Source organism: Synchiropus splendidus, chromosome 1, assembly GCF_027744825.2.
Source record: "Synchiropus splendidus isolate RoL2022-P1 chromosome 1, RoL_Sspl_1.0, whole genome shotgun sequence".
In the NCBI taxonomy this organism is placed as follows: domain Eukaryota; kingdom Metazoa; phylum Chordata; class Actinopteri; order Syngnathiformes; family Callionymidae; genus Synchiropus; species Synchiropus splendidus.
In genome coordinates, this window is record NC_071334.1 from 25,929,482 (window position 1) to 25,955,424 (window position 25,943).

Below are 25,943 nucleotides of genomic sequence, written 5' to 3' on the forward strand. Positions count from 1 at the left end.
ATTCAATTCTGTACATTGCTAGTGTTCATGACATTCAAAACAACATGTCAACAAGCATATACAAGAACAGCTGTTTCTGAAAGTATGTCACACTAGGATGTTTCCAACTCTTTCCTGTAAGTCCCTCTGTACTTGTTGTTTAGTTGCAATCACAAGATGGTACAAACAGAATGTCCAGGGGGTGAGCCCTGATATTCCTGGGTGTTTGTTGATGGAGTGGGAATAGGATCTGACACCAGGCAGGAATGTTGACCGGAGAGTGGAAAATCACAAGCTACACACTCCTGTGGCATTCAGTGCAGCTCTTGAAACTGAAGTTACTTGGCAGAAGTAAAACTATGTAATATATATTTCTTAAAATAAACTATTTTGTTTTCTGTTCGTGTTGTGCAGTGTGTCACGTATCTATGTGCTGAGAGAGACTGTGTGTAAGTATGAATAACAACCTCCATATTTGTGCAAAGTATACGTAAGTTGTGAAACAATAATGTGTACATGTAAATATGGAGACGGTTGTATTCAAATATCACATGCACACACGGGCATCTGGGTCTGTACCGTTCTCTGGGCATCTATGTTTGTTTTCATATACAGCCATGAGCTCATAGATTCCTGCCATTGTAGCCGGCTCATGAGTGAGAGTTCTTCACATATCTTCTTCTTTTAGTTGCTTTGAAAAATATCCTCATGGAGTTCATGCCAACTTTTCTATTGTCTCTCACAGGGCCTTGCTTTTATATTTATTTACATGCGATAAAAGAACCACGGCCACATTGACTATGTCTACAACGCTACATGCAGATAAATGTTTTTTTTTTTCCATATTTTTTTGCTTTTCATCAAGGCAAAGTTTGACGTGGTCCCACACAGATAGCCCTGACTGTATTGACAGCGACTTATGCAAGAGGGGATCTGACCGGGACAATTTGTTCCATGACAAGGGCATTTCTAGTCAAACCCAATCCAGGCTGGCAGGCAGGACAGGTTTTCATTCAGGAACAGCCTGGAAATTTGCCTGAGGCACTTTTGAACATGTTTTTTGTGTATGTGTGTTGTTGTTATTGAGAGGCACAAAGGAAATTAAAGTATTTCATCACTGCTACTGCTAAAGTTGTTGTGCAGAATTCGTCCATGGTATAGGTTTAAAGTCTAGTTTAATACCTGGAGTCTACAATTATTCTGGATTTTATAAGTTTGTTCTACTTGAAACATGAAAATATAAATATATATATATATAAACTTTATATATAAATATATAAACTAATATGTAAACTTTGAAAATATATTTGACAATAAAAATGAACAATACAAATGATAACGATGTTCAAACGTTTGTTTGGGATTGTAAAATGAATGGTGGAAATTCAGGTTTGAAAGATGATGCCATTACTAACAAGTGGCCGTTTTGTTTTCAAACGTAGCAGCTTCGATGTTTGAGCAGAATTCAAAGTTATATTTAGGCTGGCAGACATGAATCACTCCAGGAGTGGCATTATCATTAAAGTAAAAATTCTCAGTGTTTATAGACGTTTCGAGTAGATGGCGCAAAATGTATTAACATTTTTTTTTATGCCGAGCCAAGTCAGTCTTTTGTGACAGTGACGGTGGTGCAGTTCGTCACGTCAACCACGGGTTTGTTCAACGAATCCACGTCTGGTGATAAAGGGCGTCGGCTGCTGCCCGTCCACGCTACAACTTACATAACTGAACCATAGAAAGAAGGTCCCGAATACAGGGAAGAGATTGTCAAAGCTGAACCCGCCTCTTGGCGTTTCCTATTGGCTCTTACGGGACGTAAATAAGAACCCTCGCGATATCATTGGCTAAAGCGACCCACTCTCCCGCTGCAGCACAGCATGTTTTGAACTTCTAGTCAGCAGCTCGATTCAGTTGTTACTAGCTTCAGTCTCGGAGGGTACCTCGACCCTCACCGGCAACGATGAAGTTCGTTAGGTTTATCATGAAAAATGCCAGCTTGGCAAGTGTCCCTAAACATATCGAACATTTCTCCAAATTCTCCCCGTCACCGCTTTCCATGAAGCAATTTCTGGACTTCGGTGAGTATTGATCTCCATGTGTTCTGCTGTGATGATGTAACAAGTTAGCTGACGTGGACGTTGACCAGTTGTTGCTGTTTATGTCTCAGAAGCAGCGCCCTGAAAAGCAGCTATCTTGCATTAAAATGGTGACTGCAGCGTGTTTTTAGCGTGCAGCTCCGGGACTGGCTGTTGATGCCTGTGCGGCGTATTGCATCAGAAGTTGACTTCTTCTCGTGTTGACGATGACTTAGCCAATTCCCCTCTTCAAACCGCGCAAAGTGGCTTATTACAGTATATTCTTTCAGTTTCTCTGTCCCAGTTGCCCGCAGAAATGTGTATTCGTTCATCCGTAACATACAATATCAACATTAATCATAAAAACACAAAGAAAGCTAAAATTACAATTTGCTTTTGTAATTACATTGATTCTTCCAAAATGTCTCAGGATTAATATGTGTTTTTCTGTCATAACTGGCAGTTTTAATATGTTGTGACAATGTCTGTATGCGTGACTGTGTAGTTTAACTAACTTGTATAGCATGTGGCTCTTAGCAACATCTAACATCTAACATCTAATACAGAATTCATGTGTTCACATTCTGTTTTACATCCTTGTTTACATTTTTAATTCAGACTCGTTTGAGGAAGGATTGATTTAGAAAGAGGTCTATTTAGACAGATTTCATTGTAATAAGACAATAATAATAATAATAATAATAACAGTGTTAAATGCTTCCATTTTGCTAGGTCGTTGATATTACTATTATGGCAACATTCATTCAACAGTATTGTCATGGAGACGTTGAATTAATTTAAATTTACTCACACCATAAGCTGGAGGCAGTGTAAACACATGGATGCATGGAGGTTTGAACACTTAATCCGAACCGGTTGCCTCTGTTTGAGTTTTATCCATCCTCTTTTGACTTCTTTGGTTGACCCGCTAGTACATGTCTGATGATTTGAATCAGGAAAGTGGAATAAGACCTTGCCTTCTTAAAGTTTCAATGTTGTGGGGCCAACAACACCATTTGGTTTAAAACACGTTTGTGTTCACTCTTATAACTTCTGTGTTGTGCTGTTGCTAGATGTCTAACATGGCAATATAGACAAGTATTTTTATGCGATTAGTCCTCTGCTTCAGTCATTAAAATGAAAGGCTATATATTTTTAAGGCCAGGGGTTAATTTATTAGGTGTGTTTGGTCAATGTTGAGTTTCCCCCTTTGTGCTTATAATAGTCTGTCTTGAATGGAAATGTTGTGAAGCTGATGCCAAGCTATTTGTGTAATCCACATACTGTATGACTACATATGAGGTTGTTTTGAGCACAAAATAACAGACATACCAAATATGTCATTTCTTCTTCTTTATTCTCTGTTCTTCCCCAGGGTCCATAAATGCATGTGAGAAAACCTCTTTTGTCTTTTTAAGACAAGAGCTTCCAGTCAGACTATCAAATATAATGAAAGAAATCAACCTACTGCCACACAAGCTGCTCACAACGCCGTCTGTGAAAACAGTCCAGGGCTGGTAAGTTTGTTGCTGTTCAGTTCTATTTGTACTAATTTTGTATTTGTAAGTACAAGCCAGTCAGTGGGAATAGTTTTCGAGTCTGTTATTGCCTGTGGTTAACATTGCAAAAATGCACTTTGACCCAATTGAATAACATCCAGTCTGCTCACAACAGCCTCAGAGAGAGAGCAAGAGAGAGAGCAGAGGGACTGAAAGGGGGTGGGGGGTCTGTGAACTTTGTCCTAGATTCTGCTCATGGGTCATGTGACTATGTATCGTTCTTGTTTTCCTTCTATTAGACTCGCAAAATCGACTTGTTTACGTAAATGAAGGCACTTAAAAGTCTGAGATAACATGCAATTCATATTTCAGGTATATACAGAGCTTATTGGAGATCCTGGAATTCCTTGACAAAAACCCAGATGACCACAGAGTGCTTGGAGAGTAAGTTCGGTTTGTCCCATATTTACTTACTCGTGGTCATTTTCAAGTTCTACTCTTTTTCTGTCTCAGCTGAGTGTCGTGAACTTGCTAATTATAGAGCTAACATTGGAGTTGTATGTCGGAAAGGAAACACCAGGGGTTTCCACTGAAGCACAACAACATGGTCATCGTGTGCGTTAAGATAGTTGTCTTTCTTACTGATCCATTGATGAAATGACTGATTTACTTCACTAGTCCCAAGCTGGGAAATGACTGAATATCGGCTATATTAAAAACAAATAAAGACCAGGCAAAGCAGAATATACATTAAAATAAAACCGAGGAGGTACAAAGTAAAAATAAAAAAAATAAAAGTATGAATATGGAATCAACTGGGTGTAAAAAACAAACTGTTTGGTTGTTGTATTTTATTATTGAACCAAAATTTCTATAGGCTGTGTGTAGTTGTTCAGGTGGATACTTTTAATTGGCTACTTTCTGTAGATGAGCTTGGTTGTTCGCCAGAGGCTTAAGAATTGAGCCACTCCATCTATTTGTGGTCAGAAGCCAGTTTGCCAAATGATCACAACTTGTTCCCCAGCTGGGTTTAGTTAGGGGCCTACTCTGTTTTGTTGCCCTGGATGCTATGTTGAGGGACAGTGCTTTTATGATTTCATTGGGGGATTACTGAGCTCATCACCTTATCATGAAAGGGGAAGCACCATCGTGTCCACGGAAGCTTTCAAACACTGATCAGTCAAATCAGTCATTACCTAGATTCATTGTCACTCTGAGTGTGGGAATCAAAATTGATCGCGAATGATCATCAATCTTAAACACAATCCCTGGACCACAAGTCTGTTTCACATTTTCTTCAAGGCTTACATTCAATATTTCCCATTCATTGCCATGCACCTTGAGAATCTCTGCAAAGAGTAGACATGTCTGGAACAGGTCCCCAAGCTTTTATGATGAGCGTTTTGAAAAGATTTGAATTCATTTTGTGAATCTGACACAATATATTTTATTTACATTGACTTCCTCAGGTTTGTAGATGCCTTAGTGACCATCAGGAACCGGCACAACGACGTGGTTCCCACTATGGCTCAGGGGATCATTGAGTATAAAGAGACCTTCCCACAGGACACCAGCACCAACCAGAACATCCAGTACTTCCTGGATCGATTCTACCTGAGCCGCATCTCCATCCGCATGCTCATCAACCAGCACAGTGAGGCTACTCTTGATGACATATCTCTGATAACATTGTGAACAAAATGTAGTACACATGCCAGGCAAATGGCAGTGAAATGTTCTAGTACCCACAAAGGGTGAAGGTGCTTTAGCCACATGCTCACGTGAGCGTTGTGCTACATCAGCATGACAACAGAGGTGTTGACCAATGATGAGGTTGAGCTGTCAAACCTATCCACAAATGCTTGAAAAAAACAGAAAATACTCCCTGTGTTGTGAATCATTTCTGTTGTTTTTGTCAATTCATTGGGGGGGGCTCTTTGCTCAATTATGCAGGCGAGAAATTGTGCAGACATCATGAGAGAATACAGTTCAAGTATTATTTTGGTTTTGTCTACTAAGTTATGCTGCTTAAGGTTCTTTTCAGTTTGCTCAGCTGAACTCCTTTTGACAGTTTACTGGCAGGCTGTGAGGAATCATTGGAGAAAAGTCAAGTATATTGAACAGGACTATCATGGCCATTGTTGTTTTAGAGTGCAAAAACCTGACTGCAAATGAATGAATGGCAAGAAAGTTATTGCATTTGTTTGACGATAGCCATTGAGTAATTGAGTGTGTTTGTCTTTTTTTTGCTCCTGTGAAGCTGCTTAAAAGACTATTGCATAACCAGGTCACATATCGATCCTTGCTATTTGGTAACAGCTGAACACGATTTGCACTGAAGCAGAACTCTAATATAATGTCCATAGTTGAAGGATTCAACAGCCAAAACAGCAGTTTAGACCAGTCTGGTGATGCATGATCAGATTGTACGGTTAAATTGGAGACATGCAGCAGCTGAGTCACTGTATTTCCAGAGGACTGTAGTATTTACTACTTCTTAAAAGGTTACATGGTTTGCGGAGTGTGTAGCTAATCGGTTTGCTGAGTCACAGATTGACTTGGATACACATGTGGATGACCGTGAGTGGATGGATCAGTCTTCTGATGAGCACATGATTTTTTGTCCTCCTGTTGCATGTTGGTGCTTTGGCAGAAGACAGTTGACACAAACACAATCAAACACCCTTTTTATTGTTGACTTTCTATTGATTTATTTGCCTGACAACCTAATTTAACTTTGCCAAAACTGATTTATCGTTTTTATTTCATTTGTGTCTACAGCTCTTATTTTTGATGGTACAACAAACCCAGTTCACCCAAACACAATCGGAAGCATCGACCCTCACTGTCAAGTCGGAGACGTAGTTCAGGGTAAGCTATTTCAAATCTGTTTTCCTGGTTAAATGTGCTTTGCTAATTCTTGTTTTTGTGGTTCATCTTTGCAACAGATGCCTTCCACAGTGCCAAAATGTTGTGTGACCAGTATTACCTGCGCTCCCCGGACCTAATGCTGCAAGAGATGAGCAGTGAGTTTAAGCAAGCATGTTCTGTTACAGTGAGGAGGGTATGAATTAGAGTAGTTCGTTGAGTGTTAAACTGAAGCAACATAAACAATACAACAGTGTCTGTATTTGATTGACACTTGAGATGGTTTTTCTCACTCACACCTTTGAATTCATGAATTGAATTCTGAATTGAATTCTATTTCTTCCCAGTACTAGTTGTGATTGTTACCTTTCTAAAATTAAAAACTCAATATTAATACTCGGGGAAATACTAGAATTTTTGATACCACAGTAATAAAAAAGGTAATTAAACATTTTATTCACACAGACCCACTAAAGAAATACAATAAATTAAATGACAAAATTAAAAACCTGTTTTAATTATATATTGATAATAATAACAATAATAATAATAATAAATAAACACCAGACTATCAGGTTTTCACCAGCAAACAATCAAATACATGCAAAATAAACAACCCAATGTAAGTTATGGGTTAAGATGACCTGAGAAATCAGATCTAATTCTGCATCTTAAATAGAAGACCTGTTTGAGCTAGCAGTGGCTAATTGCTAATAACAAAACAACCAACATTGCTACAGGCCAGCAGAGAGATTAACACAATTTATCAGTTTTAAGACAGTAAGGAATGAACAATGGTACCCTTTCATTGTCATGACAGCCTTGGTGCTGCTGGTGTCTGCTGCTGCACAGCATGCTGAGGGTGCACAGTGGCATCGATACCGTTGTTAATTAGGATCGTATCTGTATACAGCATTTTATTGAAACTTTTTGGAAGATCGATATCTTTAACAACTGCTAGTGCTAGCCCAAGTCTTTAAAGAGAAACAGCTGGATAAAAAGTCAATTCTCAAATATTGTATTCTGACTCAACCAAAAACAAAGTGTGAACAATAATCACTTGACAACATAAAAATGTGCAGTAAAATATAGGCTGAAGTGGCTCCATGTCTTCTTCTTTGAATGTGGCTTCCACTGTTTTTTGGGGCCACTCACGGAATCTGGCTGAACCGGAGTTACCTTTTAGTCCTGACGTGGCAGAGTGCCCAGAGTGCTCAGACGCCATTAGATGCTGCTGCTGTGTTTACATACGACTGGAGTGTGTAAACCAGATGGACCTGAGGGTTCTCTAATTATAGCGCCGAGTCTGGCTCAAGTGTTCGACCACATCAGATGATGTTGACACTCTCTCTTTCCATTCTTCAAAGCAGAAAATAATGCCCTGTTGGAGTGTTTCAGCTCTTCAACATTGTTTCTACAGATAAAAAGAAGAGTCATCCCATCAGCATCGTCTATGTGCCTTCTCACCTTTATCATATGCTGTTTGAGCTTTTCAAGGTACAAATTCGTTTCCGTATACAAACTAATTCCTCTAGGAAACCTGGTTTCTGATGTCTTTTTTTGTGTGATTCTATGTAGAATGCAATGAGAGCAACTATAGAAACTCATGAAAACAGCGACACGCTGCCGCCTATCCAGGTCATGGTGTCCTTAGGAGGAGAGGACATGTCCATCAAGGTGAGGCGACCTGGTGTCATTTATTTTCTCTTAATCCAACCGAGTCAGACCTGTGATGTGGAATCGATCCAGGGGTTTATCTTTTATTCTTGTGGCTAAACAATTCTCCAGTAGGACCTGTTACGTATCGAGATCATCCTCACTTAATCTTCCTTCACCGCTAAGCTCAGGTTTGATACGATTGGCCGCTAATGACTAAAACAACAAATGACTATTGATATAAAGAAGCTCTTGACTTCAGATATGCTCTCAAGTTTCACGCATTCATCGTGTGACACACACATTTTGACCAATTCACACAGTCACACCCAAGACGGGGTGTTTTCCTCACATAAAAATGTTGTCCACACTGCAGTGGAATGCGCAGCAAGTAGTGGTGAGGTTAACAATGGCAGCTGACTCAAATTTAAGAGCAGATTGTTTTCTTATTCCTCTCTCTTTTGCCCTTTGAAAGTTGTGCATGATTGGTCAAAATGTGCGTCTACACTGAGTTAAAGGAGCAGGAAGGAGTATCTAACACTCACGTCAGAGTTGTCTGTGCTCAGCAAGGTTATTATAGTTGACTTCAACTAACGAAAAATAAAAAGCTGAATTTTAGATCATTTTAACTAAAATAAAAATAAAAACTGAACTTTTTCATAAAACGATAACTAACTGAAAGTGCACTGTTTACAGTCTGTTTACAAAACTAATCAAACTAAAATTGTAGCAAAATTGTTCTTCATTTTTGTCTTTATTTACTTCATGAAGAAGCTTTTTGAGATCATTTGAAATCTGTTTATTTTGACGGGCTGGTTTTACGACGGTTGTCGTGGAGGTGCGGAATGTCAAGTCCATGACGTCACTTGTGTTGACGACCTGACCTGACAGCACTGACCAGCGTGATGGTGGTAGTTGGGCAAAGCAGCCATCTTTCCAAACTTAATGCATTCTTGTTAAATGGACTATTTTTATGACTTATTTCAATCTTCAATCTTGTTCCAATACCCCGTATTGAAGGAAAAACCTACTAACACCAAAACAACAACAAGCAAGAGGCTGTTTGCTGTCACCTTTAGCAGACCTTGGCAGCTCATTACTTATGCCTGTGCATGTCTGCTAGGTTCAAGTCCACCTTAACACTCCCACCATTATTTGTGACCGCAGGTGAGCGACAAGGGCGGTGGCGTCCCCTTTCGTAGAATTGAGAACCTTTTCAGCTACATGTACTCCACTGCACCTGCGCCACAGATAGGAGAGCACTCGCGCCCTCCTCTGGTGAGTGATGATCCTTATCAATTTACAAAATACAGTATACCAGCAGGAAATTATTTTACATGATATAAACAGCTGGTCTTGACACGATTAAAAAAAAAAAAAAATTCTTCAATTTACGACCAGGTTTCCTTAAACAGATGTTCCATTCTAATTGCAAGTAAAATAAATTAAAAGTAAAATAATGATACTTTTATATGACAATAACACTTTTACATTTAGATATAAAAAACTGTTTCATCATTTACACTGAATCCTCACACAATTTTTTCTGAGCATATTTTTCCATTAGAAATCATTTTAACCAGTACAATGTTAGAAAAATGTCTTTCTGTTCAAAATATCTTAATTGCTTATATTGTTTTTGCACATTGAGAGATATCATTGTTCATTTTAGCATAACAAAAGTCTCCCATGAATTCAAACAGTTTAGGTAAAAGAGACCTGGACTCAGATAATTTGATCACTGTCACTCGTCTGCCTCATGACTTGTTTCCCTGTAACCCCTTGTTCGTTTTGGTTCCTCCAGGCTGGGTTTGGCTACGGTCTGCCCATCTCTCGACTCTACGCCAAGTATTTCCAGGGTGACCTGCAGCTCTACTCCATGGAGGGACACGGCACAGACGCTGTGATCTACCTAAAGGTGAGGCACAGTGACCAACTTAAATTACTTTGATTTTGTCTTATTTAGTTATTATGATATGTTAGTTTGTACTCAATTGTTATTTTAATTCTACATGTATCCCTATTATTTATAGTAAAAATGTATTTTTTAGATTATTTAATTTTTCTTTAAATATGTCTGTACATTGTTTATTTTTGTAATTTAATTTAAGGTGATGCCGTTACTTTTCTTATTGATCACATTTAACCCTTACGTAATGTTGTATATATTCTCATTTCATAACTCCTATCAGAGCAGAATATTGAGTCATGATGTTGTCTTCCAGGCCTTGTCCACGGACTCAATCGAAAGGTTGCCGGTCTACAACAAAACAGCTCTGAGAAACTACAAAATGAGCCATGAAGCTGATGACTGGTGCATCCCCAGTAAAGAACCTCTGGACTTGAGCAGCTTCAGAGTGGCCAAGTGAAACTCATCCATGACCACAAGCAACTTCCTCATTGACCTTGATCTTCTCACCACTGAGAGACTTCTCCATACCAGTGCAGGTGTTGCTGCCCAGCATGTAATGGGTGCATAACCACAACATACCTGAATGTAGAGGGTGCTATTTTTGTAGTTTAACGCTTGTCCTCAACCTATTGTAGCTAAGTTTCATCGGAGCCCAGAGGAACAATGCAAAATCACCCGGGCCTTATAGTCTTTCAAATACTTGAACAAACTCTGGCGCACATTTTTTTTCATTGTATAAGCTCTTGTGCTAAGCGACTGATGTGAACAAACAGATGTGTTCCAGTTTGTGTCAGCTGCATCAACATTTGCTGTTTTTAGCTATTAGAGCTGCACGATTATCCGGTCAATTTTCTGTTGATTATAATCCTGTGCCCGGAGGAAACGCATACGCAGTGCGTGAACATACTAACTCCATACTGAAGCAGGATTCAAACCTGATAATTATACATGCGATTCAAATGTAAAACAATACAGGTGGTCTACACTTAAAAATGAATCTTACCCTAAGGAAGTGCAATATAAACATATGTTATTCTTTTTAAAGAAGAATGGATTAGCTTTTAGAAGAATGTTTAGAGATGAGAATGAAAAGAATTCCGGCAGCCAAATATACATCTATTTTCCATCTTCTTAAATCATGAAATTTCTGACATAACTTCACAAATCCCTTTCTTCATCAGTGATCACTGTTGGATATGCAGCAATGTAGCATTTATTTTAACGACAAATATGCCAAAAACATGTATGGTAAATCTATTAAGAAACATACCAGCAGAAGAAAAACAAGTTGACTGACTGGTCCTATCCAGTGGTGTTACACTTAAAAAGAGTAGCTCACGTGTTAAGTCAAAAAAGTGTTTGACATTGTGCAGTTCTAATGGAGTTCGCTACGAGTGTTTTGTCAATTCTGAATATGGTTACACACTACTCGCTCATAATTTTGTGTTACTTAGCATTAACTTCAAGAATACTCAAACTACAAATACTGTATGTGCATGACTTGTTCAATGGTCCAGTATGTCTACTGTCCACAATTTCAACAAGGAACTGTATTTTGAAATCCAGGGTGTGTCATATCTGTGATCTGACACGGTTTGGATTCTGTGGTCCACTTGTACGTCGGAAAGTCATCTTCATTTCATTGTTTTTTTATTGTACTTGTTTTGGTATGAATTTTGTCTTTTTCATGCCAGTTATGAAGTGTTGTTTTATAGATGCTTTTTTCTGCAACTGAATATGTCAATACTGTTAATATGGTATAAAAGCCAGTTTGAGAAAAGAAAATTGCATTTGTGGTTTATGGTGCAGAGACTTAAAATAGCTCATGGATTATGACTATGCGATTATGACTGCACCATTACTTTGACTGTTCCCAACTTTGTTTGAGGATTTTATTCATCAGTGTTTCATGGGGGGGGAGCGTGATACTATAACAGACTATTAGACTACAAAACTACCATAGTATTGGTTGAAGTAGCAGTTATTTTATATTGAGTTGGCTTGTTTGTATTTTTATTTAATTGTTCTGTATTTATTCGTTATGATTAGGAACAATTTTATAGCACTACTTTTCATCCTTTGCATAATAATGGTGTGGCCGTGTCTCTGTATGAAACAGTGAAAACATTTCCACTTATGCGATTCTGCACAAAAGAACACGTTGTTCAGGATTTAATGTATTCATCTGCCGGGAGAGAATGTTAACCATCAGAAATGTCACAGTGACATCGCCCTGCATGTTTAATGGAGACCCTCTGGCATCTAAACAAAGCTACTACACGGGAATAAAAGGGTAAACAAAACACATGAATTATATAAAATGACATACACTAATGTGGAAGACTTGCAAAATTGCAAATCTCTTGGGACAATTGGAATTCAATAGTTGATGCTCACTTGCTGGATCACATTTGACGTGCTCATTGCATCTATTGCATCGTTCGCTTTTCGTTAATCCACTGGGTTTAAAAAGAAACATAGAATAAAAATCTGAAACCGAGAAGTTAAAACCCAATATTTAGCGAAGCCAGTTTAGAAAAATGTTCGGCTGTAGTTGTATTTATCTACCAGAAGATGGCGCAATTCGTCATATTAACTCAACTCTTTTTTTTACCCTTAAAATGTTTCTTAGCTACATGTTTAATGGGGGTGATGTTCCTGTTAATCTTTGAAAAACATGGGATAAAAATTCACTATCCGTGTTTGAACAAAAAAGACGACGTCGCCCTGTATTGTGTCCTTTTAAGGAAAGACGCCGCATCATAGAAACGAGAGCGCGTCTAGCTGCTGTGGTAACTCAGTCATCGCAGAAAAATGTTTTCAGAACGCTCTGGTCTTCTCGGATCCCTTTTGGGTGACTTGCAACGCGCACACCTCTCACCGTGAAGGGGCGTGGTCTAGGGCGAACGTCGGGCTTCTATTGGCTGGGAGTCGACTGGGTAGCGAGTCCAGGAAAACAGCGGCGAGGATGAGGGAGAAACTTTGAATGATAGCTCGACGTTTGGTGTCAATTCCATGTTTCAGGGAGAAAACGTTCAGCAAGAGGACTTTTGGAAGCGTTGCATAAATCGTCTTTGTGAATATTCGGCGTTAAGTGCGCTCGTTGAGGCAATATTTAATCACCTGGAGGGGAAAATGCTCGTTGGAGACGGTGACTGTTGATTTTCTGTCGGGACATTCTGTTATTTTTCTTCTGAACTTGAGCTAAAATGGCAGAACGCGAGAGTTTGGAGTTCGGTAAAGCCGATTTCGTGCTTCTGGATAATGTGTCCATGGAAGAGTTCATGGCCAACCTAAAACTCAGGTAAGTCTGCGTCCGTTTCGGTCATACACCTGAGAAAGAAAGTATATCGGCTATTAACAAATGGAACAAGCAACCTAGGTCACAATGAGAGAGTCAGTCCGAGCATCCCAAAACAAGACACCTCGACCAGCAGAGAGATACACGTAGCTGGAGCAACATTGTGCCCTTCTTACTTGTAGCTTTGTGGATAAAACCGGTATCACCGTATAAAGTATGCTGACTAAGACTACACCCACATTGTTCAGGTTCCTATCAAGTGCGTGTTTGTGGCTCGGTGCCAAACCGTGAGTGAGGTCAGTGCTTTGTCAGTGATGTTAGTGTGTTGTAACATTACTCCTCAAGACGGTCCGCCTTCACATCTGCGCTGCACCTTTGCCACCTGTGGGGAACGTAGAAACTGATCCCTGGCCTCTGACAGAGGAGGTGCTTATCTAGAGGATAAATGCCTGGATAAGGATCAGCACCTCCAACGGTCCTTCACCCCAAGTGAAGACCAACACCCGAAGCCAAACGTAGAAGTAGATGCTAGAGGTGTAGTAGAGGCCACCTAACCTGAGACAGCCCGTGACTCAGTCGAGACCAAGAGGGTTCACGGCTTGTCTCCACTACAATACTAGACTAGAGCTGTGAACCAAAACTTGTGTTCCATTCTACTTTTACTCATGGGGTTTTGATGTGACACGCATTGGATATAGACTTTGATCCTTTCAAGTATACACAAGTCAGATGATTTGCGTTATCTCCACACACCACAGAGTATATTGATTCTTTGTGACTGACTATCTTTATTGTTTTATTGTGTACTCTCAGTAATGTAGTGTAGAAACGTCTGTTGGGTCTTCTTTGCCTGACCTTACTTTATACTAGGCGACGTCTGGTAATGAGTGAAAAATAACGCACCTGTTGGCAGTGAGTGTGGTGACTAGTAACTTCTTAAATTCACAAATACCCAAGATTTAACCTTTTGTGGAAATAAGTTTAGCTGTTTGGTAAAGACAGCATTAAATCTGTTTACATTGCATCACGCCGCCAGGATATTGTGTTTTCAACGGCGTTTGTCTAAATAACTTCAGAAAATAACTTGAAGAGTTATGGACCAATCTGGATGAAATCTGGAAATATGTGAAATGGGGCAAGGAACAAAGGAGTGGCTCACCGCCTGGATCCTGGGATTTCTTTTCATTATTACTACCTATGCCCTTGACAGGGACTCATTTTCCTTTTGCTTAAAAATGCTTATTCCTTCTTTCCTACACGCACACACTCATAATACAGAGGTTCTGTCATGACACACTGTTCCGCAGTTCAATTCCCATATTAACAATAAATAATCCTACATAAGGACTTGTATATTCATTACAGATTTATTTTATTTTTCAGATTTAGAGTATTCAGCAATTACAACGGATTGTGTTGGGGGTGGACTGAAGCTGTTTGCACTCTTTGAGTACTTTTCTAGTTTGAGATATCAGAAGAAAGAGCCAATTGCTGATGGATAAGGTTAATTGATGAGTTCACTTGTTTGCTAAAGTGAACTCAAGAGCAGAGTTAAAAAAGAGTTTGTGGGATTTAACAGTAGCACCAGAAGAGACTAAGGACGCTCCCAAAGGTTCTCAGTCGAATCAAGGCCTCATTTTCCCTCCTGTTCCTTTTCCCTTCAGCAAGACAGCTTTCTCCGGAGATGGCGTGTGCAGATTGTTATTTGTAGAGGGTGTGGCCAGGCTTCCTTTCTGCTCCTTTTTCCCGTCCGTGAAGGGTTGTGCGCTTCGCACCCCTGTGTGACTTGAGTGGCCCGCCGAATAGGGAGGTCCACAGGGCCTGAGACGTGTCATGGTGTTGAATTATCCAAATATGAGGTGAGGTATGAGACGTCTGCCACTCTTGTCTCGGGGATTATTCTACCATATGTAGGAACCTCTGGGCATATGAAATGACTGGCTGTAGTAAAAAGCACAATGGTTTCCCAAATGATATGCTGTATCATGCTTCTACGATGATTAGATTAGATAACCCTTATTTGTACCGCAGTGGGGAAATTTGACGCTTCAACAAGCAACAGTAAAGACATTAAAGACACTTAACTACAAAGATGTACACAAAGAAACAGTATGATGTTGCATATCCTTTGCTCATAGCAGTGCAGATTTGAGACACCTGGTGGGAGTGAGGCACAAGCCTCTGATAGCTTTAGGTTTACTGGCACCCTGTGATCATTTGTGAAGCTTATTACACTCTCAGTAGTAATTTGCTACCCACGAACCACGTCATGATGGGATTATCTGAAATCATTCTAACAACAGTGAGAAGTGTGTTGTAGCGTTCTGTTTGTTTGTGCTTCCATGTTACTGATGTGAAAGAAGCTTTTAAGCACTTACGTAGACTAACTTCTGTTTGACTTGAGACATTTGAGTTGAGCTTCAAATAATCTTTCCGACTCCCAGTCGCATGCACTGGGAGTGTAATTTGGAAAAGATTGCCTGTTCCCCCTCAGCATGGCCAAACTTAGTTGTTGGGGCTGACATTTACTTTGTTTGACTTGGGGTTGAACTGTGAAACCATTTCCAGAGAGAGAGAGAACCTCCCAGTCTGGAAATAGAACCCACTAGATGCCCATGTTTTTTTTTCTGTGGGACAATTTGTCTTTGAGCCAAGTTCCTGTCTGGAGAGTTTGCGAATTAATGTTGTCTTAATTTACCATTGTTTAAATATTAACCTTATCACCAGGAAATGTAATCAGAGATTGTACTGTAGCTGTGTATTTTGATAAAGTGGGATTGAACAAACAGCATAACCCCAGCCATATTTAATTTATAAGCTGAGGTGTAGCTCATTCCTCCTAGTAAAGTGTTGGACTGGTGTGAACTGTAGTGGCAAATGTCCAGACAATGATGGTGTGTTTTTGCGTTAAGAGTAGGTGAATTGTGGTTTGCTTGTCAGTGTTCATAAACTGCTAGAAGCTAGTGGATGCACATACAGCAAAGAGAAGGTCATTCTATCAAGTCCTCCGACGAGTTCCAAAGTCAATTTAAAGTTCCCTGAGTGTACCTTTTGTGACAGAATGGCACCAGCTGCAGAGCACTGCTGACCTACTTCTTTTGAGTAGGAGTAGCTGCTCTTCCTAAAAAATATAGTCTGATGAAAATGTCTGTTTAAAGCAGTGCTCCTCATGGTAAAATTAAAATAAATAAATAGATAGCCCATGACCAACATTAGGAAACACCTTCAAAATATGGGTTGGGCAGTTGCTGAGATGTCCTGTTCATTCTGAATGTTTTTGCAAGGTTTCCCTCATCAAATTTGGAATCATGTCACATAATGTGAGAACTGCTGTCAGTATTACAGCCAAATCTGCTCTGAGTGATTTGACCTCTGAACCCCTCTCTGTTGTCTATGAGCATTTAGGGAGCAGGAAGTTTCAAACATTTGGGAACAGGAGAACAGAGGAGGGAAGCTGGCATTTCCCCTGCCTTCACTCCTTGGATTTCATTGTTTCCTGTAACTCCTCTCTGTGGACAAATATGTCTGCCATATAATCAGAATCTGTTGGTCCACATTTACTTCAATAACAATCGTGCTAAGTTATTTTTTGCCTCGTGTCACTTTATGAGCCCCACCCGTCCAATAGCAAGACCAGAGGTGATTTGTTTCCTGGTGAGCAGTCCTGTTAGAAGGCCATTAAATGTTCGTGGCCAACTAGAGATGGTGGTATCAGCAGTTATTGTAAAGCCATGCAAATTCACTTGTGTTGTTTTACTGAAGTCCATTTGGTTCAGTGAGGGTCCTAAGTGTTATTTGTTTGATAGATATTTATTGGAACTGTATGTGCCAATGTAGTATCTGATCCTTTAGGAACCATTATGACAAATCCACTGTGACTTAAACTCACTTATTTACCTGTCTAATACAGCTGTCACGTTTGATTAATAAATTAGAATTCATAATTCTGTAATGTGAAGTTATGCATTTCAATCCATCTCTGGAGGTTGTACAATGACATGAAAGTTTTATCTTGGTTACGTCAGCGATAGTTGCGATTCTTGGCTTGGTACTAGGACATAACTGCTTTGTGTCGTGACGTTTATGTAACTTCTTGATGTTTGTTTATGATTAGATTAGATGGTGCCCTTTTTTTCCCACAAGGTGAAGTGTTAATGATATTAATAGGTACCATCGGACTGAACTTCTCTTCTCATGAGACGGTTGGATAAAGTTATGAAGTTTGGATGAAGCTCGACGTCTCACCTCCAAGCAACAAGCTACGAAACAGTTACACACATTTCTCGGGAAAACCACAATCCCCTTAGTAAAGCAACAGAACTACTGCCATTAGAAGCAGCAGAATCTGACAGTTAATTCAGTCAGCAGTGAAAGCCTTGAAAGCTGACCAAAAAAATATTGCATTTTGCATAACTTGCAACAATTAAATTGGCAATAGGGTTAAAACGAGGTGGATGAAATTTTGTTGGCCTGCTGTCATATTTTCATTTGTGTTTTGTTAGTTTGAGTGGAATCTGTCTAAGAGTTTGTCCTGTCAAACTAGGCAATGACGTCAATAAAAAATGTGGCAATAATGCTGAGAAAATGGCGATGCACCGCTTTGCTTGGTATACATTTCCTATGTTAACTTGATTTACTCAAACAAAGGTAGGACAGGTCTCCTTTTCCTGTGAGCATGATAAGAGAAGGTGTGGTTGCAACAAGGACAGTGTACTTTTTTTGTTATTTGAATAAACAATGGCAGCTTCTTTGTGACTCCAATGCTCAAAGGTCACACTTTGTACTATGAGCCTCTCTTATCAGTGAAAGCTTGACTGATGCAACATGTTTGAGCGTCCAAAACTAGGTAGAACACAATTTCTCAGACCACGTTTTTTACTGTAACAAAACCATACCCCATTTACAATAGGTACAAAAATCGACTCGTCTTTGAAAGTTTTTCTTAAACATGAAAATGAACTCTTTCCCTCTCTGTGGTGGTCACTAACTGGAGTATTTATAGATGAGCTCTTGAGATAGATGGTTGTTTCCTCCTGAGTTTTCCAGCACCAGTTGGAACAGGAGTGCCAATGACAATCATCAACCAGATGTTGAAGTTGTTGAAGACTTCTCTTCCTTCACTGTCTCGCCATGAGAATTTCATGCTAATATTGCTGAAAGAAGAGTAGACCAGCTCATACATGGCAAACATATTGGGGGAAAAGGCCTCCACCAGTGTGATCCAGCAGTGAAAAGTCCAGTCTCACCACAGGAATTTCCATTCAACCGTCTGTAATCTGAAACACATTACGTTCCTACATAAACAGACACTCTCCTGGTGGAGCGTTATTTGCCCCTAAAATAAGATCACCAGCTCCAGAAAGATTTTATTTATGGGCTGATGAACTTGACAGGCGGATCGAGAGAGATTCTCTCCACCCCTTCTTTTTCTCAGGCTTGTAAAAGTGTTCATTTTTTATGTTTTCATCCGTTTCACTCCAATAACTTTGACTGTTATCAGTGCTTGAACTGTTGTTGTGCGTCATACTTACTTGGTGAGTGTTGAGTGTTTTTTTTTTTTTACCTGTGTGCCGTAACAGAATGTAATCACAATGCCAGCCAGAGTCAGATGTGGCCCACAGGCCTGAACTTAACTTACAACCAGTGACATCTCAAAGCCAACTGATCAATGCACAATTGTGCTACAGATGTCGACAATTCCATGGTAGTTGTGAACTCTGTTATTTACATATTACGACAGCTAAATATTTTCCATGCAAATCAAGGCAAACATTTAATAATAAAGTGCAGCGAATGCCCCTCAGGCATTATGGCGGATTTGCAGGCTGCATTTGCACAGCTTTTGGATCAGCCATAGCCTTCAAGTCCTATTCTTTCTTCGACCGCTTTTGATTAAATTACCTGAGAATACCTCGCAGGGGCTGCAGTTTTGGTACGGAGTAATCACTCACTATTTGGCGGTTTTCAGTAAATGTTATTTTATCTGTTATAAAACGTCAAATTCCGACTGCTAGAACACTTGTTCATTGTTGTCAGTGTCTGTAATGTGTCTTTAGTCAGTGTGAAATTGATGTATGTCTGTAATAAAAGAGGGGAGAGCTCAGCGTCGCCTGTGGTCTTGTCTCACTAAAAACTCCCATTAGTCCTCTCATTAATGCTGCCTGGCTCATTATTTAACAAGCAGCTGCATCCTCTGCCTGCAACATTAGCCTTGCACACAACATCCCGGAACGCTATTGTCTTTCTTATCATCTGAGCCCGGATCACTGACTCCAAATCTGTGTGTTTTAGGAAACAAAAAGCCAGTGAATCAGACGGCTGAAGTCGGTCGTCCATCAACACATGATTCTCTCGCCGTTGGTGTTTCTGTGGTCACAATGATGTCATTCCTCACATCCTCAGTGTTGTATTGTTTGCTTGTCCACCTGTTGATGTTGAACTGCGGTTGGTGGACGCTCACTTTCACATACAGTTTGTCAGCTCATAGTACAGTAGTTATCCTGGTATTATACATTTTTTTAATTGACCTGTATTGTGGTATTATTTTGGGGTGTTTCTATTTGTCGTTCTCCATGAAGGCACACAATTTACTTTTTCATCTCAACAAAAGGTCATTCATGGTTGTTATCTGTTTCCCCCGGTAAAGACATGCATGACTGGATGTGATCCTCCTCCCAAGTCTGAACTGGAGATGTTCCCCTGAGGGAAGGCATGAATGCAGAAACCAAAATTCACCACACCTCTCTCACACAAACACATGCACAAACATAGATAGCCCATTATGATGCTGTTACCGTAAATCACAGATCCAGTTTCTGTAACTGAATAACTGCGGGGGTAAGCTCAGGAAATGGAGGGAGAGAGCAGCGGTAAAATCCATCTGATGCAAAATCCTGCGTTTGCGGCAACCACATGAAAAAATTAGAGGGACCAAACCCAGAAGGAGCCAGACGTTACTCAAAACGATATTTATGGAAGGCACGGCGATTATTAGTGCTATGAATAGAGGAGAAAAAGGCTGTGCCAAAGATGAGGTATTCCAATTGCTCTTTTAATCAGTAGTCACAGATCGTTTGGATAATGTTAATGTTTGCTTTCAGGCTGGCAGCACTGCGATTAGATGACATCATTCATTTTGTCTTGGTCACGCATGGCTTTTCGATTTTGATAAAGTTGTTGCCATTTCTATTTCTGCTTATGGTTCTTGCCTGCAGGGGTTGACTCTGTACAGTTTTCCACACTCAGCCAACATCGTTGAACAATGGCATAAATTGTGTCCTTTTATTATTGAACACGTTTTGTTGTGATCCAAGAAAGAATATTTATCCTAAAGGTGTGTTTAAAATCATTTTGTGGTCATCTATGTGAAAATCTTCATACCCCTCAATAGTGTCACAAATGCATCTAGCTCACTACAGAGACTTAAGAGTTTATTTTTGCACAAAACTTAATCCATAGGGATCTGTGGCTATTCTTTGGACTTTAGAAACAATCAAATAATACAATCTCAAGTTATCAGCCCAGTGTGGTCTTAGCAAACTGTCACCAATGTTTAAACTGTGATGTGAATGAAAATTGTTGTCTGGAGCAGGTCAGGTTTAGAGCTGGTGCATTCCCTCACTTTTTTAATGGGAAAAACAACCTGTTGTGATTGTGAAGAAAGAGGAAAAGTAATGTTTTATCATATGCGTAGCACTGCCAGTTTGTGAGCTGGTGTTCTGCAATAAGCAGCTTTACAAAGCGGAGGGAAATCCCATAATACACAGCCCAGATGTTTGACGGCTGCAAGCCTCTTTAGCTCTGTATGTATGAGAGTTATAGCATACAAGGAGGTGTTTGAGGGGCATCTGACTCATTTCTGGGCACTCTTGAAATGAAAACAGTCCCAGTTTGTCTTGAGTCCAGAGCTGAATAAACTATGGCTTCCTTCATGGTTAGCAAGAGGCAGTTCATGACCATGATATGCAGCTCTGGAATCAAATCAATGATTCATAGACACACCTGATAAAGACGTGTGTGTGTGTGTGTGTGTGTGTGTGTGCGTGTGTGTGTAACCAGAAATATGCATGCACAAGTGCCAAGGTATTTCTTTGTTCAGTAGTGTCATAGTTTCTATAAACATCCAGAGCACTGCAGGATAACTGCTTAATCAGTTGCTGTCATTGCTTAGGATTGGGGCCATTCCAGCAGTTTTAATATCGCGGCAGGGCACCATGAGGTCATTGTGATGTTTATTTATTTTGAATAATCTTTCATGTTTCCACTGATGTGAGGGAACGAGGAGATGAGCCCTCTCGCACATTTATCTACATGGCTGGGTACTTCTTTTTCACCCAGCAACCTCATCTGTGACTCTGGAATGCTGTTTTTCACAAATGTAGTTACTGGGCCTCCCCTCTAGTTTTCACTAATCTGTTTGGAAAATCTTCAAAAAAAAAAAAAATCACATTCTTAACCACCACCCATTTTTAATGCTTGGAACCAACATTATGGAAACGTTGTAATGAAAAATTAGGTAAGCATTCAGATGTGACATTGTGAATTCAGTCGTATGATTGTTTCTGTTGCACTTGTGCAGATGGGATTGTCGTCGGCCACCTCAGAAAATGAAAGTATTAGCAAAAGACTTTGAAAAGACATCATTGAAAGAGGAAAATGACCCTCTGAGGTTGGCAGGTACCAAGGCACACGGCCAAGGACGAGCAGAAAATAAGTGTGTTACTCTGGGACAATACTTTGTTGTGTGATGCAGTCGCAAGAGCATGTTCCACATGTCTACATCCATGTTTGAAGTCTGCTGCTGTGGGAATTGAAGTAGCTTGAATTGCATTTGACCTTCAGTGTGTTTGATCTCATATAAAAGCAATGTGTTTCCCTCAGACATGGGGTACCAAATTTCCCTTTGCAGTATGGTTAGCTTCAATACAAGGCTGATACAGCTAGTGGACTATAATCGTCTATTAAATAAATCATCAACGGGTTCATGAGTCGTCTAGTCATGATGTCTCTTGGCACAGTCCACAGTAAGAGAAGAAATGGCTGAGGCTACAGGACCATTGAGTCCCAAAATGTTGCAATGTTGATTTCACAAAGGACACATAACATTCGTCCCACATTTTAGGCAAGTATGACTTTTCATTGCACCATACAAGTGTCTTTTAAATTACTGCTCAAAATATTACAGTCACACAGGTTGCGGTATTTGTCGCCTGTGCACATCATATACCAAAATAGTCATTAGTTGCAGCACTACTTCATTACAACATACTGTAGATCATGTGCTACCTGACTGTCTAATGGGCTGATGGTGCAAAGAAATGAAGGAAGTGACGACCTAAATAAATAAAAGTTTGTATTTTTTTGTTCCGAACGTAGCAGTGTAGCTTTCATTGTAACTTACTGTTTTTTCCTGCATCCTTCCAGTGCCGAGCTGCAACTTATAACATTGTCCGCATTGAAAACATTGTCCTCACGTGGCATGCTCAGATAAATCCTGTAACCGACCGTTTTGATTAGAAACAAGTGATAGCACACTCTGAGATTAAACTAGAACACACACAGATTATCCTCCTACATTACATGACCCTGAAGTTCTACCACATAGACAAGGCAACACGTGTCTTTTTCTGCTCTCATGTGGAGGACGGGCATCCAGCTGCAGCCACAGCTGCGGTTATGAACACTATCATTTGTTGATTTATTTATTCATTGTTGCTGAATAAGAGACACTTAAAACATGTCTGCAAATCTATATAGATCTCTGTGTGCATGCGGTTTTGGATTTGAAAAGAAAATGTGACTAAATACAATATGTAATTGCTATTTCACTGTCCCACAGAAGAGCAGCTTTCTGTGGGACGATCCTTGTCTGCATTGGTCTTTACAGACCAATGTGACTACTGAAATAGCTGCAAACGTTATTGCTGGTTTCCATTGTTTGTGCCCCAGTTGTGGACATGGGTGTTTGTGGGCGCAATTCTTGCAGGCTTGCAGGTGTGCACACATCTGCTCTGTTGGTTGCCACATTCCAAGTGTTGGTTGCACATTAACTTTTGGTTCTCCACACCTTTTCATAATTGCAGTGATATGTGTATATGGGTTGATGCTTTCATAGCGAAATGGAAAATATATATTGTAAAGATCTGCTCTTAGTAACAGTAACACACATGTAAACAAGACCACCATCTGAATCCCTTAAAGGCTTAATTGAGCTTGTTTTGTGTTGGAAACGCTGTATGTGCATTCTTTCCCATTATATTTTTGCTTACTACACCATTTTGATGAGGGGAGTGGTTGTTTTGGTGGGAAAACACATAAAAAATGCAGTATAAAAAGTCCCACCCAAACAAAATAAGAAGTGGAGATAAACTTGAACTTGTCCTGAACAGATTATTTTCAAATATGTTAACATTATGGGTGAAGTGTCACAATTTTGGATCATTTGTGTCTATAATGGTTCTGTGTTGGGTGAATTTCTATCAGGGACTGAGGTTCTTATATTGCTTGATTCTTTGATTCTTGATTTTTCCAGGCAAGTTCAGGTGTGGGGTTGCTTTCAGGCTGACCCAAATCAACGTAATTGTGTTTCCACTGTAGCTTTCAAAACCTCTTTGAATCGCTTTGAAAATGCCATATAACTGTGAATGAATGAACAAGCTCCAACAAGTGTGCAAACATTCAAGGGGAGCTGAGAAATATTGAAATGAGAGTTTTCTATTCTGACTGGACATGAATCACAAGTCGCCCTATTTCCCATTGTTGCTGGTAATGCCCCTATCTTTCAGTCCGATCTGTCTGTTTCATTTCCTGGAAGTCAGTAAGAGGTTTGGAGCGAGATCAGAGAACTGAGAGGTCACGCAGTTTCCAAAACAACCATTAATACAGTCATCATAATATCTAGATTTACTGAGTTGGAAAGACCCACTTCCCAAATGCATCACACGGACATCATCTGTGAGAACCAAAGCAAAGTTTCATCTGTAGTTAAAATATCACTGACACCAGGGGGAAACAAATATCCACATTTCCTCCGACCATCACACAATTGGAAACCGTCATGCTTCTATAAATAGACTTTCTGGGACATTGTCCTGACTCATTGGTTTTTCTAATCCCTGTGTTTTTGAGCTGAGTAGAACAGATGGATCACACTCCCAGCCCAAACCTCTGCTGACACACTTCTGCTGATTAACCACCCTCTCTTCTGTTCACTGGAGCTGTGGACCAGATTTTCCCTCTCTTTGACTTTGGTGATTTTTTTTTTTTCCAACTAGTTCATGAGTGGTTTGTATATTTGGAGCAGTGCATGTTCTTTGCTTTATCCTGTTGTAATGCATTTGGAGTATGGAGTATTAGCCCTTACATTGAACATTTGTCCTGCATGATCTTTAGTTTTAAGGTCACACAAAGGTACAGAGGGTTTTCACCATGGCCATAACAGGATGTGATCTTGTTGGCTTTACAAGCTGTGACCTTAAACTGTGTCTGGAGCTAGCAATGCATGCTGGGGATTATTAATTATGATACTCTCTGAGGGTAACCTATGGAGGTGGAGACCAAAGTAAACTTGAACTGATACCTCTTCCATGGACCTCAGGCATGCTTATTGTGCAATTTCAGTTCTGTTCAAAATCATGAACTTGAACTGAAACATTCTGGAGCCTGTCTCTCGACTGCCATTGTTGCAGTAGGTGCCCATGACCTCCAGCCGTATTCGCCACTGATCACTGTCCAGCAGAAATATATTGTCCATGTGTGATAACAGACCCAGTCAGTGTGTTGGTCCATGTTGGGGGGCAGACAAAGACCCTTGTTTAACATGGGGACAATGGAGCAGGCTCACGACAGCCTCCTCACAGAGACCAAGGAATCACAAAGGACCTTTATTCTGAGCTGGAACAGGAAAAGATGGCTACATGACCCAAATGTACAGTGATGGGTGACTCAGGAAAATTCTTTATGACATGCAATTTTCTCTGTGTTAAGGTTTGAAAAGGGTAGAATCTACTCTTACATTGGAGAGGTGGTGGTGTCTGTTAACCCATACCGTGCCATGAACATCTATGGCCGTGATGTCATCGAGCAATACAAAGGCCGGGAGCTCTACGAGAGGCCACCACATCTTTTCGCCATTGCCGATGCTGCATATAAAGCAATGAAGAGACGCAATAAAGACACTTGTATAGTCATCTCAGGTGAGTGACTCACAACTGATTGAAGAAGGTAGTTCACAATCTCATTACTTCAATCCGTGTTGTGATTTAGGGGAAAGTGGAGCTGGTAAGACAGAAGCCAGCAAGTACATCATGCAATACATCGCTGCGATCACCAACCCCAACCAGAGAGCCGAAGTGGAGAGGTGAGAGTGGTGGTTTATAGGACAGCTCACACATAACAAACCTGAAGTTTCTCATTGTCCCTTTAAATTCAGAATCTTGGCTTGTAGAGGTGTGGTGGAATCAAATTTTGATAGAATTTCAGTCTCAATTTGACAAGAATTCACTGGTGAGCTTCAATGATCTAGTGAAATTTGGATTCATGAGGCACACTTGTTACACTTATTTACTTTAACTTTTAAGATTTATTCATTTGTCGAGGCCTGTCAAAATTGAAACTAAGTTAATTAATACACTACAAAACGTATTTTCATGCGT

General features: G+C 40.0%; 3 protein-coding genes across 3 annotated transcripts in view; 2 read left to right on the top strand and 1 right to left on the bottom strand.

Moving 5' to 3' along the window:
• The window catches only part of tbkbp1 (TBK1 binding protein 1), a 66,794-nt gene extending 44,085 nt beyond the window's left edge, over positions 1–22,709 (bottom strand). The window contains exon 1 of the mRNA XM_053853552.1: positions 22,691–22,709. The gene's annotated coding sequence lies outside the window, so the exon portion shown is untranslated. The remainder of the gene's footprint in view (positions 1–22,690) is intronic.
• Positions 1,844–11,858, top strand: pdk2a (pyruvate dehydrogenase kinase 2a). Its single transcript, XM_053853554.1, has 11 exons — positions 1,844–2,057; positions 3,430–3,571; positions 3,926–3,997; positions 5,023–5,207; positions 6,335–6,424; positions 6,502–6,579; positions 7,842–7,918; positions 8,000–8,098; positions 9,245–9,355; positions 9,882–9,995; positions 10,303–11,858. The coding sequence occupies exons 1-11, from the start codon at positions 1,940–1,942 to the stop codon at positions 10,444–10,446; spliced, it is 1,230 nt and encodes a 409-aa protein (XP_053709529.1). The 5' UTR covers positions 1,844–1,939; the 3' UTR covers positions 10,447–11,858.
• Positions 12,913–25,943, top strand: part of myo1d (myosin 1D) — a 49,767-nt gene continuing 36,736 nt past the window's right edge. Inside the window, exons 1-3 of the mRNA XM_053853549.1 lie at positions 12,913–13,293; positions 25,276–25,484; positions 25,555–25,648. Coding sequence (XP_053709524.1) covers positions 13,199–13,293; positions 25,276–25,484; positions 25,555–25,648 — 398 coding nt within the window. The 5' untranslated portion in view covers positions 12,913–13,198. The remainder of the gene's footprint in view (positions 13,294–25,275; positions 25,485–25,554; positions 25,649–25,943) is intronic.